The sequence below is a fragment of the Haliaeetus leucocephalus genome, unplaced genomic scaffold, assembly GCF_000737465.1.
Source record: "Haliaeetus leucocephalus isolate CR32 unplaced genomic scaffold, Haliaeetus_leucocephalus-4.0 Scaffold1000, whole genome shotgun sequence".
In the NCBI taxonomy this organism is placed as follows: Eukaryota; Metazoa; Chordata; class Aves; order Accipitriformes; family Accipitridae; genus Haliaeetus; species Haliaeetus leucocephalus.
The window spans coordinates 3,226,868-3,245,445 of record NW_010973436.1 but is presented as its reverse complement, the minus strand read 5'-3'; the positions used below and the strand labels follow the sequence as shown (position 1 = coordinate 3,245,445).

The window sequence follows — 18,578 nt, the reverse complement described above, 5'->3', positions numbered from 1 at the left end:
AAAACGCAACAGAAGTCTCAAAAACTCGGGGTATAAATTCCCCTAAGGTACATTGCTGCCTTCCAGCGATGGGGTGAAACGTCCCCAGCCACAATTTGTCTCTGCTCGGCATCACCCACACCATGAGGGCCCTGGAGCAGCTGGAGGCCAGAGCAGAGGACAGACTGGGAATAAAAAACACAGGGCTGAGGGAGACTGAGCGACTTTTCCAGCCAGGGTGCCTTGCTTGGCTGTGGGGAACACGTTCCCCTCCTCCTCGTCTCCACCATGTCATCCCTGACTGCATCCCCTTGGCTGAACAGCTGAGCTATAGGTTATCCTTAAACATTGCTGCTGTAGGGTTGTGGAGAACTCGCACTTGATAAGGTATCCCTGGTGAGAGATGGAGGTTTTCAGTTTAAGAGGCAGCAGAGCGAGGAAGAGCAAGCTCAGACCTGGGGCTTTGGTCACAGCTGGGGATGCCGGTGCAGACCCAGACCCGGCTGCTGCCTTCTCCATCCCACCTGGGCTGTGGTCCCTGCTAGGCTTACCACCAAACCTCCTGGCTCTTCTGGGACAGGGGTACCGGTGACAGCCCAGAGCTGTCCCACGGCTGAAGCACCTCTTGCCTTTTGGCAAGCCAAGGGTGATCGCTGCAGGCACCAGCTGGCTCTCCTGCGTTTCTGGAAAGGGCTCAGCATCGTAGGACGATGGTCTGTGGGCCACTGCTCAGCATCACGGACCGTCCCAGCAGCACGAACATGCTGGTTCCCAGCATCTGCTTCTCCCTTCTCCTGTCCCCCAAGTGAGGCTGGTCTTGGTGTTCCCTCCTCCTTTTCCAGGACGGATAGGGCAGAGCAGGTCTCCAAGCCAGCTCACCTTCACTGTGCCCACCACGAGGGTGGCACAGGCAAGCAGTCCCGACATCCCTTACTCTGTCCTTCATGCGCTATAGCACATTGCTCCAAAAGCCCCTGAAAAGAGAAGCCAAGCCAGTATGCAATCCCCAAACACATCAGGCTTTAAATCTAATCATTATTGAGCTGGTAGGAGGGGGCCAGGCCTATGCTCGGGGGGGGGAGGGGGGTCCCTTGGGCTCAGTGAGAGGCAGGACCGAGCACCCAGGTTTGCCCTGTGGCCCCAGTTTGCCCAGCACAGGTGTCCAGCTGCTGCGGCACATCACCGGTGCACACCTTTCTCCTTTGCAGAAGCCCATCCTGCTGGATATCGTATGTATTTTTAATGCATGTGTTAATTGAAGCAATCTCATTTTTATGTCGGGCGTATTGCCGGGCCAGGAGACATGTCCTTTTCAGTTATCGTTCCATTAAAACAAGCACACGGAGAATGCCCAAGCCAGAGCCCGTGAGCGGCTGCGGGGTCCCCGCGCAGGCAGCTGGGCTGATTGCCGCTGCCGAGCAGCCACAGAGCCGCAGAGGCAATTACTCAGCCTCTTGTAAAAAGCAGAGCACTCCGAGAGCAACCCTGTCTCATATTAAAACTATGCTAATTAGGAACTAATTACGGGCACAAAGATATTATTACCCTTGGCCAGCCTGCAGGCTACAGCCTCGGTCCTGACTCCAAACCTCTTCCAGCCCGGCACGGACTCGGGGCAGGGTGGGCAAGCTGTCATTAAAAAAAGTGGAGGCCAAGCCTCGAGTGAGCCAGGACTGCCAGGTCCCCAGCTCCCGGGTAACCTCAGCACCACCCAGCCTCATCCTGACATGACCTGTGCGGGGCCCTTCTCATATTAAAGGACTAAATTTATATCTGCGGGAGAGCTGGAATATAACTGTGCGACTGAGGACTGCCTTGGACATTGAAGAAAAACAACAAAAACTGCCGAGGACACGCAGGGAGCTGGCACCAACCCCGTTGTGCTGCGGCCGTCCTTTCCCCTCCTGCAGAGACACCTATGGTGCAGGTTTTTCCCCTTCCCACCTCCACTTTGGACCATCCTTATGTCTTTGCTGTTTTATTCTCCGTTCTCTCCCCAGGCAGGCAGCGGTCCCAGACGGGACCTGCAGCCATGGCACGGTGACACCAGGACAGCCACCCCCCAGGCCAAGCTGGGTCACTCTCTTGCCCCAAGCCAGCCCCGGGGCTGGAAATGCCCTTCGTGCTGCTGATGGGTGCTGGAGCCTCACCCACCAGCTGGCAAACACAAGTAACCCCTTGTCGAGGTGTCCTTGCTGCTGGTGGCACCTTTGGGAGCCCAGCTGGGAGCAAAGCAGGAGCTGCTTTCCTGGAGGGAGTATGGGGATCCCCCCAAGACCCATTTCTGAGCTGTTTTACATGGGAGTGGCTCAGCTGCACCCTGCAAGCCCAGCCCTGCTCCCAGCTCCCCCGCCAGCAGCTCCTCCCCACCCTAGGGTGTTTTCCTCCGCTGTTGCTGTTTGGATCCCGAAAGCTGTTTTGGAGCCGGGATGTAAACACAGAATCTGGCCCTACAGCAGGGCGAAGTGACACAGGGCAGGTGGTCTCCTCCGTCAGAGGGGAGATCAGCGGAGGCTCCCGTGTCCTCCTGCCACCGGAGAACACATCCCCGGGCAGCCGCTGCTCTGCCAGGGGAAGGGGGAGCATGGGGGGCTTCCAGAGCGCAGAGCCCACACTCTGCTCCTGGGTGAGACAAGCTCGAAGCCAAGCAAGGTTTCCACAACCCACTGGGGTTCTCCTCATTTTGGAGAGCCAATTCAAAGCCACCCACGGGCTTTGCATCAGATCTCACCAGCCTTACAGAATCGTTCCTACAAAAATAACGTGCTACTCTGAGGTTAGCACAGGCGTCTGGTCCCTTTGTTGGAGTCCGCTCTGCAGCTGCTGGCAGCCCTCTGTGGGGTAGGGAGGTGCGGACAGGACTCACACCTCGCTCTCTGCTGTAGCGAGGGTCCATTTATTAATGTGCACAAAAACCTTTTGCATCACCTACCCGGAGGCTGTTCTTTAAAGGTTGAATGAAGTCACGGTGGAAATCCCACGGCAGGCATTGGGGAGTGATTGCTTCGGACAGGGGCTGTGCCGGAGGGAGATGCCTTCGGGCAGGACTCACTGGCCATGCTTTTTCTTCTCCGGTTCACGTTGATCTTTCCAGGAGAACTGGCACAGAGCCCTGACTCTGCACCCCATAAATAAGGCACAGCATCAGCTGTCATGTCAGCAGGAGACAAAACATTTAATGTGAAAGGCTTTAAATGGAAGCAGGAAATGAAAAGATAAAGGGCAAATTTTATTTTAGATTCCTTGTTGGTACATATTTTCCTTTTTGACAGTAAGGGGATGCGATGGCTTTATCAGACCACCGTTGGAGAATTTATTTATAGAAACTTAATACTTTGCAAGAAAGTGGGAGGGGGATGTTAGCAACTCCAGTTGAGCGAATGCAAGTTGTAAGGGGAGCAGGGCAGGGGGATGAAGAACACACCTATTCCATCTCCTTTGAATGGACCTGGGGTTCTGGGAAAACTGCTAGTACCACAGAAATTATCAATACAGTTTGTACAGAGCAAGAAGGAGCTTCGCAGTCAGGGTGGCATGAAACTAGTCTCTGCTCTCAAGATAGCAAATGAAAGAAGGGACACGGAGAAGACTATCACAGAAAACATCATGGCAGCTTGGTTGAAAGCAAACATCCTCTGGCACATGTAATTACACCAAACTGAAGACTATTTCCTTACCTTGAATATATATCAGCTGTAACTTAGCAACCTACACTGGGTAAAAGCATCTGAACAGGAGTGCAGGTTCAGAGGAGAGATTTACCCTTGCATTCCCTTTTGTTCCCATACCTTAGCAACAACTCAACGCCAAAGAGGAAGTAGCCAGCTCCCACCAACTTCCACAGCAGCCACGGAGCCAACCTCCTTCTGTGCTGGTGGAAATCTCCCCCTTTGTCACCCAGACCTACGTTATGAAATTAATTAAACATTTCTCTAGCCAAACATGAGTGAGTCAACCATGTCCACAGAAGTTACACAACGATGATTCATGGACTACTCGTGCCGTTTCAGGAGTAGACTTTGAAGAAGTTGAGTCTCGCAGTAGCACATATTCTGAGTCACTGACACTCAGGTGAGAGAGGAATTGAAAACGCTCAAGGAAACGAACCATAAAGTCAAGTCAGACTTGTCATCAAGATGTGCTTATGTGTCTTCTACTCACCAGGCAACCTTGGAAGCCTTGGGGATCTGGTAAATAGGCTAAGACTTGACTTCTTACCTTTTTCCATGACCCATATCCCCCTGTTTTACAGAGCTTTGTAATAGCCTTGCTTAAAACATATTAACCCTTGGGACACAAGGAGGGAAGCGATGTGTCCAGGACAAGCAACAGCCTGGGAGCAAGAGCAGGAAGGGACATCCATCCCACTCCAGCACCGTATCCAACACTTCCGTCATTACTTCCCAGTCTTCCTATACCATCACCTGGCACTTCACATCATGTCCCAAAAAACAGGCGAGCTAACCACAGCCTGAGGATGCCACAACACAAAGGATCAGCAGCTTGGACCAGAGTCAAGATTTTCTGCAGCAGCTGTTGACTTCAGACACCCAACGTGCGAGGGATCTGCCTTTCAGAGAATGAGTGCAAAACACATGAAGCTTGAGGCACCCTCATTCACTTACCACAGAGTTATTGCACCATCCCATTCCCTGCTTTAAATAACTGCTTTATTATGGGCCACAGGAATACTGATCCACCTGCTAAACTAATATTTACAGTTTCACAACCCCCCAAGCCGTCAATCTCTACAAAATGCAGCTAAACAAGCTAACTGCTTTTCATACACACCTCTGCTTAATGCCAACTATTCCCAAAACAGATTTAATTTGCAACCAAACACTTCAGACTGCTGGCTATTGCGCCGAGATCACCGAGCGTCACAAGGATCCACGTTGTCTCATTAGGCTGTCATGCCATTCCCATGCCATCTTCGGTCTTATTCTTAGAAACTGTGAGCTCTCCGGCGCAGGATCCATTTGATCTGCCTGAGCGAAAGCTGTTGGAACAATCTGTGACTCCTCAATAAAAATAAAGGTAACAAATTATTTGTAATAAATTTATTTTATATATTGATTTACAGAGCTAAACTGAACATATAAACAGCACCAAGCCAGTGAAACTTATTCTACAAAAACAAGTTTAATACAAAAAAGATGACTGCAATGCCTGACTCTTCACTTCTGGATTTGGATGGTTTAAAAAAGCTAACCCAAACCCTACAAATATTTTAAAAAGGCTTAAGAACGTAGGCACCAGTGTTGGCAAAAATTCCTACTGCAGCGGTGACAATCTCATTACAACATTTTAGAAGAATCAAGGCTGCCTTCACTTTATCCCCTATTTTATTAACAGTGGAAGAAGCTGGTCATTGTCTTGAAGACAGCTGTTGAGTCTCTTCTTCCGTTCAAATGCCCTACCCTTGCAACCAAAAAGAAAATACAGGGTAAGAGTCAACTCCATGCAGGGTATTTCCCATTTAATGGGAAAGATCTCCCCATGTTCTGTTCCTGGAGAAATCTGCTCTCTCCACTCATTTTAGTTGATGACCACCAGCAGGAGGTATGTAAGGAGTCTCTGCAGTCCTTCCACAGCAGCCTGCGGGGTACATAGTTGGAAAACCCCACCAAAGCCAGCAGTGGGGCAGAGAAGTGCAGACTTCATACCGGGAGGTGAGCAGGGACTAGCAGAAGGAACCAACCTTGTACATGGCATCACCAGCCTGCAAAGCAGGGAGCAGGGCTTCGGCAGCCATCGTAAGCTAACCCAGAGCCTGAAGAGGAAGTTCTCCGTGCATCCAGCATCAGAGGTGAATGAAAGCATTCACACTGTACCCATGATGCTATGAACAACATCCACTGGTTACCCAGGTTCAAATCAATGCTGGCTTCTTTCTGCAGGTTTTACTAGCTTATGCCAGAAATTAATTTGGTCCCTGCTGTCTTAGTGGTGAGCTGGACGGCTGTTTTACAATATTGGGAAGAGTAGATCAGCAGTATCTCTGCCTAGCCTAAACTGCCACACACTGGTGCTATTTTCTTTGAAACAAACACTCATTTGCTGGACATAAAAAGAAACTTAAGTAACCAAATTATTATAGATACAAAATACAATGCCTGTAGCACAAACAGAGGATTCATCGCTGCTCCTTGTACCTATTGTGAGGCTGCAGGAACACTGACTTGGCAATCCCTGTACTGACACTCCAAGCGTGGTACATCTCTGCTCTGACATACAGCACACACATTGCAGCTGCCCAGGTTAAACATGTACATTCAGCCCTAATAGCCTTTCCAAAGCTGCTCTTTAATAGCCCATGAAGCAGTCCCTTTGGCTGTAGCCACAAGAAAGCGCTTTCTGAAGCTTCCTAGATCCTTTATTTTCCACCCAAATTCTCCCCACCCCCGAGAAATCATAAAGCACAGAGACTGCAGACTTAGAAGTTATAACAGGGTCACAACCACTCCTCCATCCCACCCAACCCAGCCCAAACGACCAAGGCACATCAGACTGCCCTCCCTCTAGGACTACCTTCACCTGCCTTCTCCTCCTCTCCCCCATTTTTAAAGGGTGAAGCCGACACAAACAATTTCCTCGCTAGGAAGCAGCAAGTGCTTTCATCAATGTTTTTGTACAGATAAAAACAAATTCTAATAAAATGCATCTTAACTGCCACCCTAATGTTTCCATGGGAAATGTTAATCTTCTTCAAACACATTCCCTGATGGACGTTGCCACCAGTTGGCCTTTGCAGAATTGAGGTCAAATTTTAAATACCTAAGCTTTGTCAGAGAGATCCCAAGTCCCTTGATATTAGGTATGCTTTTTTTTTTCCTTTTTAAAAAGTTGTTCTAGGTTTGCTTCTCTACGGAAGCCAGATATCTGCTGGAAGGCTAACTTTGGTGCAATTCTAGCTTCCCACCAGCTCAAGCCCATCTTCTTTCCAAGCCAACATTATTGCCCTGAAGTTTTGTGTGTGAAGATTTTCAGAAAGAAGAGCAAACAGATATGCACAATCCCCAAGCCTAGGAGATTAGGACCATGACCTGCTCTTTCCCACCACCAGAGAAGGGACCGTCCCCTTGCAGAGGTCCATATCAACAGTTGCTCAACTTCGCTCCTCCTCAGTGCTCTGAATCCGAGACATAAGAAGGTTGAGTCCATCTCCACACAAGCATATCTTCTCCTGCTACTCTGTGCGACTCTGTCTGAATCCGTGACTCATTTGAAGCCAGAAAGTCCACAGCTCTCTCCCAGACCCGCTTCATTTTTTTTCTGCAAGAAACAGCAACAAACAGAAAATAAATTAGAATCATATCCTCATTGTTCCTTCCTGCTTACAGCAATTGTGGCTACTGATCAAGCTACGCTAGCTGCCTCCTGTTCCCTGTGCAGACAGTAAAGGAGATTAAACCAGAATTCTGGCTGAGAAGCGATTTCAGGCCAGGACATGAAAACAGAGGTCCTGCCTGGGTTGGAGCAGGGGCTGAGGGGAGACAAGAAGAGACCCTCTGTCAGTACCAGTAATAGATGACTGCCCTGAATTTCAAGCTCAATTTGTATTGCAAAGGGACTCGATTAGCAAATTGCCCTCACCCTTCCTGCATGCAGAGAGATCTCAGACCAGGGAGGGCAAACTGAAGTTCACCCCAGTTTTGAATCAGTGTCTAGTAATTCTAGGCGCCACACACACAGAGACAGGTTTGAAACAGCTGAAATTACCACCAGTAGGAAAGGAGTTTTGGGACTCATAAAGAGTGCGGATGTTTAAGACTTTGCAGCACACGTAGTGTTCTGTGCCATAGCAACATTTAACCAAAACACAAGAAACATTCCTGCAGAGATGGAGCAAGTGGCACATAAACCACCGAGAACCAGGCTGCAGCCCTCTGGCCCCACCACCCAGGAAGGAACTATCTCGAGCACAATTCCTTTTGGAAAAAGCGTCAAAACCAGCCATCTCACTTTATCTCCCTTTCAAGCTGCCCAACTCGAACTGGTAACTTTCCAGGCAGCAACATACACAACCACTTCAGAAGAGCCTCCCAATACCCTATTCAACTCATGGGAAGGTTTGTTCTGAAAAGCACAGCACCTGTCGGGAGGATAAGGTACGATGGCTGAGAAAGAGGATAGCATCCTACACACATTAGATGAAGGAGAGAAAATCAGATGCTCCATGCCCAAGCAAAACAAAATCCAATTACTGTTTGATAGAACAATGACAATACACCTGTGTGACTGCACAAAATATCAGCCCCGGGACTGTCACATTAATCTGCAGCAGGTTAAGACACAGCCTGAGTTATGTCAAAATCCTTTATAAACTGAAAGGCCAGACACACTCTTCTTGCAGTCCAGCTTCCCATCAATTGTCTGCTCATGGTCTGTTGCCCCGTAACTGCATTTTTTAGCTGTGCTGAATAACATCATGCTGACAGCTCTCCTTAATGAATAAAATTCAGCTCACCTGCTTTGAGGAGGGATGAGGCTGTCCCGAACGTGGAAAATGCCAACATAGGGGTAACGCTCCAAATTCCGTTCCCATTCCTTATAGTGGTCCTGGACAACAGCTGGAGGGCAAGAAGACAAAACAGTGAGAGACCTCAACACTGTAGAGAGGACAACAGGGCCACTTGCATTTACAGAGCTACTGGATTCTACCTATGATCTTCTTCACCATTTCATACATGGCTTGTTCTTCCTCCTCCATCTTCCGCCAGCGATACCTAAGGAAGATTAGGATCCCCCAAAGAGTTACCAGACCTAGAAGAATAAAAACAAATGGAATTCAATAACTGACAGACATGTACTTGCTGGATGCTAGCAGTTTTATTTCTGACACTGCCTCTCCCCAGAGGCAGCTTTCACTCCCTGCTACCCAGGCCTGCTTGGAACTGAATCCAAGCAATTCATTTTGTTCATTAGTGCAGCTGCGCCCCACAGAAACCTTGGTACTGACAACATCTGCAGCAGAAGAGCACACGTGGATGTGGGAAGAGGTGGTCGGAAGGCCTCGTCACAGTTTTTTTTCCCCCAGCACCAGAAACCTCAGCACAACCACAGGGCTTCAATTCTCTAAGTCCCAGAGCTATCTCTTTGCTAGAGGCCTCCCCCACAATAATCACTTAGGAAGACTGTCAAGCTTCACTGCTCCAAAGATAGCTGCTTGATAAGGAAATAAAGCCTGGGGCTCCAACACCAGCCCAAAATTCAGGAGATCTATATTGAAGGTTTAGCATTGACAAATGCCCCCATTACGACATGAGCTAACTTTAGTATCTCAGTCTCTACAATAAACATAACTATCCCCTTTCACCCCCACCTTGCCTAGCTAGATTATAAACTCTTCTAGTCAACACTCATCTCTCGTTATCACCTCGCTCAGTAAGACCTCTGTCTCAGCTGGGGCATGACAGACTATTCCAATAAAACCTCTAACACTGAAATGCTACAAGTCATTATTAAAGAGGCTACAAGACTTTGCAGCTTAGTGTAAGAACAGAAAGAAAAAACGAATCTTTTAGGTAGGTTAACACACTTATTTTGCAGACCATAGTAATGGGTACTTGAGGAATACCCAGAGAGCTAATCAGCTTGCTGATTTAAAGTACGTGTTAAGCACTCACAGCACAAGAGCAGGTCTACAGGTCTCCCTCTGCTGCCAGAACAAAGGTTAATTAGAAATTAACTCATCAGCAGATTTATTTCACCTCTGTTAGTAATTTCATATGTCTGGGAGAACATGTGCGCCTGCACAAGTTCACCTCTACAGCTAGCAAGGGGAGAGAAGCTGATTACTAACACCAATGACTTACACCAGAAAAACAGGAAAAGGTTCATAATGGCAGTGACCACTGCCCGACGGAAACGGCAGCCGAGCCCCATCTGAGGATGGGCTGATTCGAGACAGAACACTTCCTCCACTTTGGTAACTGGTTCCGAAAGGTCTCTGCCTTTCAACCTGATGGGAAGAGGCAGAAAATCTTCACTGAAGAGAGCAGACACTCCAACTGCAGTCTTTAATCAAGACAGGAAGAACAAACAGACTGCGGATGCAGTAACTCGTTCTGTGCACCACATAGAAAATACACCAACATCCTTGCAGCTCCTCTTTCCAGAACATTTTGGGACTGGCTGCTTAGCAAGGAATGGATATGGCTTTAGAAAAGGCAGCAGGGCTGGAACTCCCACTGGTAAACTGAAGTCTCCCTCTGCAGACTCTTTGACAGCACCTCTCGGCGTGCAGAAGATTAAACTTTAAATTGGATTCCCACCTCCCAGCACAGAGAAATGGAAATGTTTACTGAGTCACTCATCAGCAATTGCAGAGAGAGCAGTTGAGGGAGACTGTGAATGTCTGTGGAGGTTGTGCTGTTTTCCTCAGTACAGATGAGCATAAACAGTTTAGCTAGAAAAGTGACAACGCATCAACTGTATCTGCAGTGAGAACAGACACACCCTCGGAAAGCATTCATGGCAAAATCGATAACACATCCTCCTGCAAAATCACTTCTACACACCTGCTGTGCTATCCGATATGCTTTTAACTCACTTTATATACAGATCTACCCTGATGTGGTTTCCTTATTAGATACTCTTAGTCAACAGGCATCAAGTAATCCAAGTGAGAGCCATCAGATTCAGAGCAATTGGACTAAAGGGGATTTTATTTTTTTAAGCTACTAATTCATTCTATGTTTGCAATGAATAACCTATTAGACAAAGATGTTTTCTGAATTTACTAGTGCACAGCTCACAAACTGCTGACAGCTTGTATTTGGTTACTGGATTCTACAGTAGCTGGAGACACACTGTTGTCTCCCACCCCCTTGTCTTATTTACAATCCAAATTGTAATTCCATGAAAATATTTTAAATATGCAGCAGAATCACCCAGTAGAGAGCTCATTTTCAGCTATTCCTCTCAGACTAGCGCCTAGAAAAATAATCTCGTGTAGCATTTGCTAAAAATGCCACCCGCAGGTTTTTAAGCATGCTGAACACTCATTCTGCACGAAAGTTGATCCTTTCGGCCAACAGCCGGCAGAGTGGCTAATCATGAAAATAAAAAAATGGGAGCGTATTGTATCACACAGCTCATGACATGAGCAGTACTCCTGTATAAAAATATGAATTTGAAAACTCTGGATCCCAGCGCACCTACAAATTCAAACATGCCACTAAGGAAACTATGTCCTGTCCTGGGAATTTGCCACACATCAGTAATCAAAGCAGTAGTCACTCTCTGATCCTTAGATCACAGCAGCAGCTGCAGAAATTTTTTAGAGAAAAATCGAGCAGTGGGAATTCATACAAGCTATGCCCACGAACTCCAGCATTACTACTGTTACAATTCATTTAATCAGAGATACATTTAGCAACGTTAAAATGCAAACAAATGTTAGACTTCAGAGTTAACACAGACTGGAGGCAGCCCACACTTCCCGGAGGAAGATAATGATGTCTGGAGACTCTGGATAACAGTCTTCCATTAGGTTATGGCCTGAATGTTGTATTTTTTACCTGAAAAAACTAGTATTTCTGTTATTTCTCATACACTGAAGAGACTGCTAGCCAAGAAACCCAAGAGAAAAAAGCCCCACCGACGACTGACCAACACCTTACGTAGTCAGTCAGACCATTCATTTTAACATGTACTGCGTGTTCTGCCAGAAAGACAACTGACACTAAAGAAAAGATACCATTCAACAATCCATTTTTCTCTCCTCCTCATCTGGACTTGCTCCAAAGGATACCAAAGCATGGGTGATGTCACCTACTGAACAGGGCGCTTTGCTGTCCAATAAACCTTTTGGTCAAGGGATGCAGCGCCACAATACTCTGTCTACAGTAACAGTACTGAAGAAAAGGTATCTTGGGAAAAGCAAGTACACGGGCAAGTTTAAGAAGAGTACTGTAGTCACAAGACCATGGGCTGGACACCAGGAATACCACTTCTAAACCTTGCAGGAACCACGACACAACCGTTGATAGCCATAAGCAGCCCTGACCTCAGATTTACACCTCATCTGCAAGACGGCACGTTTGTGAACGCAATGTCCCCCAGCATAAAGGCTGGGAAACAGACTCCCAAGGAATGAGCTCAGTTGCCAATTTTTGCTGCAGGGCTGTACTTTTCATTTGGAAGCTTGCCCAGCAAGCACTGACAAAGCCAATCCCAGATTATCTTCTGAAATCTAAAGAGGTATGGGAGCTTTTAGGGCACACCACAGAGGATGTCAAATTACATATCAGCCAACACCGAGAAACGTAACTTTGACACAGTGGGCTTCCACTTACCATATTCCTAAATCCTTGTTACTGTTTAGTATCCAGTGCAGGGCAGCTTCAAACTTCTGTGGGGAACTACCAGTTATATTCTGTTCAGAAGAATCCATAAGAAGGTTAGTTCTCCATTCATTTACAATACTGAATAACATTATTTCATTACAGTAGTGGGAGAACTCATTCTATGCTGTCTGTCCCAAGGTTAATTCTTATCATGATTCTGCAAACTGGAGGAAGGAGAACTAAATCCGAAGGTCTGTCTGGACTAAAGTCTTCTGACTATGGTAGATGATGCATGAAGCACTCTGTGAAATAACACTGTCCCAGACTGTTAAGACTAACCACTAAATACAACATAATCTTACTGGCAGTTTACCATGAAAGAAATGGAATGCTAGATCAAAACAGTCTGTCTTCTGACACTTTGGGGTATAGAAAAATCCTTCTTCTGCCCAGCCCTCAATCCAGGGAAATTTCTGGTTTCAGAAGACTGATGACTATGGTGAAACAACAAACCATTAAGTTAGATTTACAGGGGCTGAATCAGAGATGTAGGAGAAGATTATTTTCAAAAGAACTGCTGAGAACAGGACTGGCCAAAGGGGAAGTTAGAGATACGGGAAAGAATCAAAACAGGATGAGGAAGTAAAACAGATGGTGAATTGCTTTAGTATCTATTATTTATTGCCTTATAAGAGGCTAAGCACTATGTTATAACAATAGCTGTTCACAGCCTACTCACCACCACGTGATCCCTCGCTTCACTAACCCAAATGCATTTGCTTTTTAGATTCTCAGGGTTTCCGCATTCAAAATTACCTGGTAAAAAGTAAAATAGAAATAATGTTTTGAAAAAAGCCCTTGAACAGTTCAGAAATACACTGAACTGTCTGGAAATGCTATCCTTTAAAATCAGCTATAGCTCTGGGCAAAATGATTACAAGGTAAGATTGATACTGTAGGCAGATAAGATTATGACTATTAATAAAATGCTCAGCCACTGCATATAGGTTGGGTAAGGGCAATCAAACCTCATGCTTCAGTATGTGAGCTACTCAACACAGAATGAGGGGAAAAAAATGCTGTTTCTCCCCCTTGCAGAGTACACAACCGCCTCTCTGACCTCACAGCCTGCAGAGGGGCTCTTTCCATCAGGTATCAAAGACTGCAGTGCTAGAGTTAATGATCAGCATTCAAAATGCTTCTAAGGAGCCTAAATCGCATCTCTACCTTCCACCCAGGCAGAGAAATGCTGGCAAGGAACTAGATCTTCTAAATCTTGCTTCACAAAGTTGACTAAACAAGTGCACTAAGAGACTACGCAAAACTGGTGGAAATTCTGCAAGTGCCGAGGTCTGATTTGAAAAGATTTAGAAATTCTGTGAAGCTTAAGTATCTAAAGGCTTCAGCCTTGTTGAGGTCTGAAATTCAGAAAACAGAACTTAAGCACTTTTACCGATTAACACTGTTATACCTCTTGCTGAATAAGTTTCTACTCATACACTGAATTTCTAGCAGCCTTCTCCAACACAAAATACTAGCTAGGGACCAGATTTGCTCATATGTAGTAGAGACTGGCTGAACTACTGTGCTCGGTTAGCTCCTCAGCTAAGAGAGCCTGTCTTACTCTGTACTGAGAAAGAGAGGCACTCACATAATCAGCTGCCACATTTCAGCAGAGAGCTGGCAATTTCTTAAGTCCCTTTATTTGTACGAACAGATCAGCTTATGCTTACTGGCTCTGAGTGTCTTGAAGACAATTTCAAGATGCTGGTAGAAAAGAACCATAAAACTGAATATTTCTACCTCAAATTCCCAATATATCAAGTGCAAATAAGGACCACTCCACAGGAGCACAGTGATATGAGTGCATTAGCTAAGCACTATTCAGAATAAAAATAAACACATCTTTTCCTATTTTTCTATTACCTGACTTTCTTAGAGCTCTTCAAGTGGAACTGACTGTTCCATAAACCTTTCTCTTCAAACTGAGGTTAAAAATGTCCAGACAGCTGGGAGAGGCAGTTTGCTGAATGCTCCTAAGTGTTTTATAATGACAACTGGAACTTACCAGCTTGTATGGACAAGTAGTTATACAACTCGTGCAGCACGTTCATTATTATGTCCTTCTGTTTAGCTCGACAGAACTGAAAGTCAGAAACAGGTAACAAACACGAATAGAGCGGCAGCAACAGGACAGTGGTCAGACTAGCTAAAAATACCAAAACAAAATACTAGTAGTGGGGTTTGGCTCAGTCATGCACCACTAGTTCAAATTAAACACACCTGCAGCAAAGACCTACAGTTTCTGAGTCAAAAGCAAGCTAGTACATCCTCTGAAATTGCCACCAACTCCCCCAGCCCATAGCCCAGATTGCACCACCAGACATCCCCTCTGACAAACCATAGATGGATTCTTTGCCTCCAGAACATCACAGGAGATTAAGCATAACTCTGAGTCCAATACAAAATTTTCTCTCTCCTAATAGGATATTATGATAAAAGAAATAGGGCTGTACAAACACTTTATGATGGAGTTCAGGGAATTAGTTAGATTAAATCTTGTATGGTTAAAGCTGAACACAGCTTTACTGCAAACCAGTATCACTGCTGTTACAACTATTGCAGAAATTGATTCACATAATTAGGAATCTAAATTTTTATCTTTGGAGTCTCATATACAGTCCTAATTTAATCTGGCCCATTAATTCCAACTCATCAAATCATATTTTTTCTGTAAAACGATAGAACTGATAATTTTACAGTGATGCTGATATTAGTGGAATTTACCTAGTATAATTACTCTTCTGTGAGAATCCCCTATCCACAGTACTTGAAGATAAATAAATATATGCTTACATCATCCGTTCTTTTGTCACAATCCACAGGCAAGAGATTAACTATGAGAGAGAAGAGGAGGGCGAGTTAGCTGGCTGCAAAACATGAGGTTTGATCAAGAAAGTAATTATCTTTTTAAAAAAAAGGTTCTACTTTAAAGCTCGATGCTGCTATTCTTAATCTCACTCTACACAGTACCTTGCTATGCAAACTGCGCATTCAAAGCACTGCTTTGGTAGGCAGCACTGAAAGCAAAACAAATAAAACAGATGCAAATGATGAACCTTGTTCAGCTGGAAAGTAAAAACTGGGGTCTGAATGTTTTAATAGCTCCTTTTAAGTAGATGTTTCATGCTCCTCTACTACCTACTGCTTTGCACTGATCTTTTACAATCTAGTAATGCCTTTCGCTGCACGCCATGGTCACCTGAAATATCACGGTGATAACAGGGATTTAAATCAAGCCTCCTCAAGGCAAAACCAGAGGATTTATTTTAGTTGGAGCTGTTAGCTCTGCAGATTATGGCCTCTGGTTTAACAGACCCCTCCCGCCCCAACAATTGGATATACACTGGCCACCAGTCCACCACGCAGTACTTCCTAGCAATCTTAATTATCTGAGAATTTAAAGACCTTCCAGCTGTGATGCAAGATTTCCTGCTTCAAAATACTATTGGTTTTGAAATATCTAACCAAGTTGTAAAGGGTGCATCAGAAATTTACTGACATGGGACAGTTTTATTCTGACTTTGAGAAAGCAGAAAACAGCTTTCCCAGCCCATGCAAAGTGCACAAACTCCTACAGGCACAGTGTGCCATGTTTCAGGACTCGCACCTTCCCAACCACATCCCAAACCCCTTCTTCCTTCAGTTCAAAGCCATGAAGTGACAATATTTCCATCTACTCTAGCTGAGGAACTCTGCTTTAAAACCCGGGTGACAGGGAAGCCCCTTTTCACTTCTCAATGAAGCTTTGCCACACTTGAAGTGCTGAAGTACCAGTTCAACAACTGTACTTCTCACATGGCCAAGATAAAGGGCTGTGCTGTGCAGAAGCTAACATTAAAAATACACAACGGGCAATTACACAGACATTATGTTACACAATGGGCACTCATAAAATACATCCTTGGCCGAGCAGGAATGTCACTCTCCATAAAACCCATGGTTTTGAAGAACTGAAGGCCGAACTCATTTGAAAAAAAGCACGCACTTGACTTACTTTCCATGACTAACAACGTTCCCATGGGCAAGGGGAGATGGAAATGGGGACAGAAGCAGAGATGTCAAGTTATGGCAATGAGAATGATAAATGCGATGGCGATGGCAATAATAAAGGGAAGGCAGAAAAGAAAGGTGAAGAATAAAGTCTAAAAACAGGATTAAACCAGTGCACGTACAGTTCTCCTCTCTCCTGTCAAGCCAGCCTGACCCAATCATCTTCACTGCGAGGATGCCCAGAAAAATCAGCAGCAGCACAAAGCTGGCGAAGCAAAGGAACTGGGAGAGATAGTATTCAAGGCCTTTGCCCTTTCCTTCCGTCTGCTGCTTGGGGGCTGACCTCAATAAGTGAGTGCGGGAGGTTATTCCCTGTCCTGCCCCCGACGCTTCCCACCGGCTCCCTGAGGCCACCCCTGCATCGCCCGTAGCCCTCCATGGGAACCGCCGGATCAATCCCCCTCCGCGGCTACCAGGGTTCAGATCCCTGTCTGCCTCCTTCCGAACACTGGAAGCCAAGTCCTCTTTCCCTCTCCCAAACTGGTGACTCAAAGCCCCAGGTCCCGCCAAGGTGCCCCAGTGGGTGCTGGGTGTCACCTCGCTTTCCTGCCTCCACAAGCTGTTAGAGAAGAGCCCCTTCTTTTCCCCTGCTGTCTCCCACTGAGCTCGGGAGCTTTGCCCCCCAATTCCTCCTCCCGACATGCCCCAATGGCTCCTGGACTTTAGACCCTCAGTCTCATCGCTGGAAAGGGGTTTGGAGCTGAGCCCCCCGCTCCTGCCTGTGGAGGTACCCCATGGGGATGTGGAGCTCAGGCCCCCAGCCCCATCCAGGGATGTGCCTGACCCAGCCCTGATGCCGAGCCCCCCACTTCTCTCTACAGATGGGCTCCACTGGGATGTGGAGTTCGACCCCGAAAACCTGTCCAGGGACGGCCTCAACCCAGTGCTGAGACCCCCACTTCTCTCTGTTGACATGCCCCACTGCAACGAGGAACCTGAGCCCCGAAACCCATCCAGGGATGGCTCCGACCCAGCGTTCAGCTCCTCACTTCTCTCTGTAAACGTGCTCCATTGGGATGCAGAGCTTGGTCCCCGAAACCCATCCAAGGACGCCCCCAGCCCAGTGCTAAGGCCCCTGCTTCTCTCTGCAGACGTGTCCCACTGAGACATGGGGCTCAGCCCCCCAGACCTATCCAGGCATGGCTTCAACCCAGCCCCAAGCCCCCCACTTCTCTCTATGGACGTATCCCACTGAGAGGGGGAGCTCAGCCCCCCAAACCCACCCAGGGATGCCCCCAGCCCGGCCCCCCTACTTCTCTCCACAGACGCCCCCCACTGCTCCGAGGGGCTCAGCCCCCCAAAGCTGTCCCGGGACAGGCCTCCCTCAGCCCTGGAGCCGAGTCCTCCGCCCCGGCCCGGGGGGGACCCCCGGGAGTCCCCCCAAGACAGCCCACCACCCTCCCCAGACGTCCCCCAGCGGGACGCGGGCGGTTGCACCCCTTCCTCCTCCTCCTCTTCCTCCTCTTCCTCCTCCTCCTCCTCCTCCTCCTCACTGTCGCGGGCGGCCCCGACGGGGCTGAGGTTGAAGCCGGAGCGCTGCCGTGAGGGCGAGGCCTGCTGCGGCCTGGCGGGGGTGCGGGCCGGGCTCAGCGGCGCGCCGTGGCCTGTGCGCTTGGCCGCCGCCACCTCGGCCCGCAGGCAGCCCAGCTTCTTGACGTAGACCTTGCGGGTGGTGGCGGTGATGGGCCCCGGCCGGTAACCGAGCGCTATCAGCTCCCTCCGGAGCTCCGCGTCTGTCAGGTCCGCCATAGCCGCGGCGCTGACACCAGGCCCCACCGGAAGCGCTCTGTGAGTAGGGAAGCGTGGCCGCCATCTTGGGAGGGGCCCGCCGCACCGCCCCCCCACCCTCGGGCGGCCATCTTGGGAAGGGCAAATGAGGGGCTCGTGCAGCCGCCTCTGTCCGCACAGCCGGCGCCATGTTGATAAGGGAGGCGGGGAATGAGCGCCATATTGAGAAGGTCGGGGGAAAGCGCTGCTTCCCGGATACTGCTTCCGCCATCTTGTGAAGGCAGGGTCGCTGTTTCCGCCATGTTGGGGAGGTCGGGGGCCCTCTCAGAGAAAGCACGGTCCCGGGCGGGAGCTGTTGCTCATCTCTGGAGAGGGGAAAGGGGGGAGAAATGGAGAAAGCGAAGGGCAAAAGCAGCCTCAGCATCTGGGGCTGGCCAGTGTCAGCACCTCGTCACTCTTGGGGAC

General features: G+C 47.8%; 1 protein-coding gene across 3 annotated transcripts; it reads right to left on the bottom strand.

Annotated features, from left to right (window-relative positions):
- Positions 1-35: 35 nt before the first annotated feature.
- Positions 36-18,185, bottom strand: LEMD2 (LEM domain containing 2). Of its 3 annotated transcripts, none has more exons than XR_775447.1 (11): positions 16,508-18,185; positions 15,129-15,169; positions 14,341-14,416; positions 13,012-13,088; positions 12,282-12,361; positions 9,798-9,943; positions 8,644-8,745; positions 8,450-8,552; positions 3,768-7,254; positions 2,912-3,127; positions 36-953 (listed from the first exon to the last, which is right to left on the bottom strand). XR_775447.1 is itself a non-coding variant. In XM_010584681.1 (9 exons), the coding sequence occupies exons 1-9, from the start codon at positions 18,132-18,134 to the stop codon at positions 7,104-7,106; spliced, it is 2,403 nt and encodes an 800-aa protein (XP_010582983.1). In that variant the 5' UTR covers positions 18,135-18,185; the 3' UTR covers positions 3,188-7,103. The 3 variants fall into 3 exon arrangements, 1 of the variants encoding a protein (XP_010582983.1); XR_775448.1 differs by lacking the exon at positions 16,508-18,185 and adding an exon at positions 15,725-16,327; XM_010584681.1 differs by lacking the exons at positions 36-953; positions 2,912-3,127 and having other exon boundaries at positions 3,188-7,254.
- Between the last annotated feature and the right edge of the window lie 393 nt (positions 18,186-18,578).

Bases quoted from the DNA above. Each gene is read 5' to 3' on its own strand.
- LEMD2 (XM_010584681.1), bottom strand. From the start codon at position 18,134: ATGGCGGACCTGACAGACGCGGAGCTCCGGAGGGAGCTGATAGCGCTC. The intron at 8,553-8,643 runs GTAGAATCCAGT...CTTGCCCTCCAG, and splicing joins AATGGTGAAGAAGATCATAG to CTGTTGTCCAGGACCACTAT. The intron at 7,255-8,449 runs GTGAGCTGAATT...TGTTTCTTGCAG, and splicing joins CTCATCCCTCCTCAAAGCAG to AAAAAAAATGAAGCGGGTCT.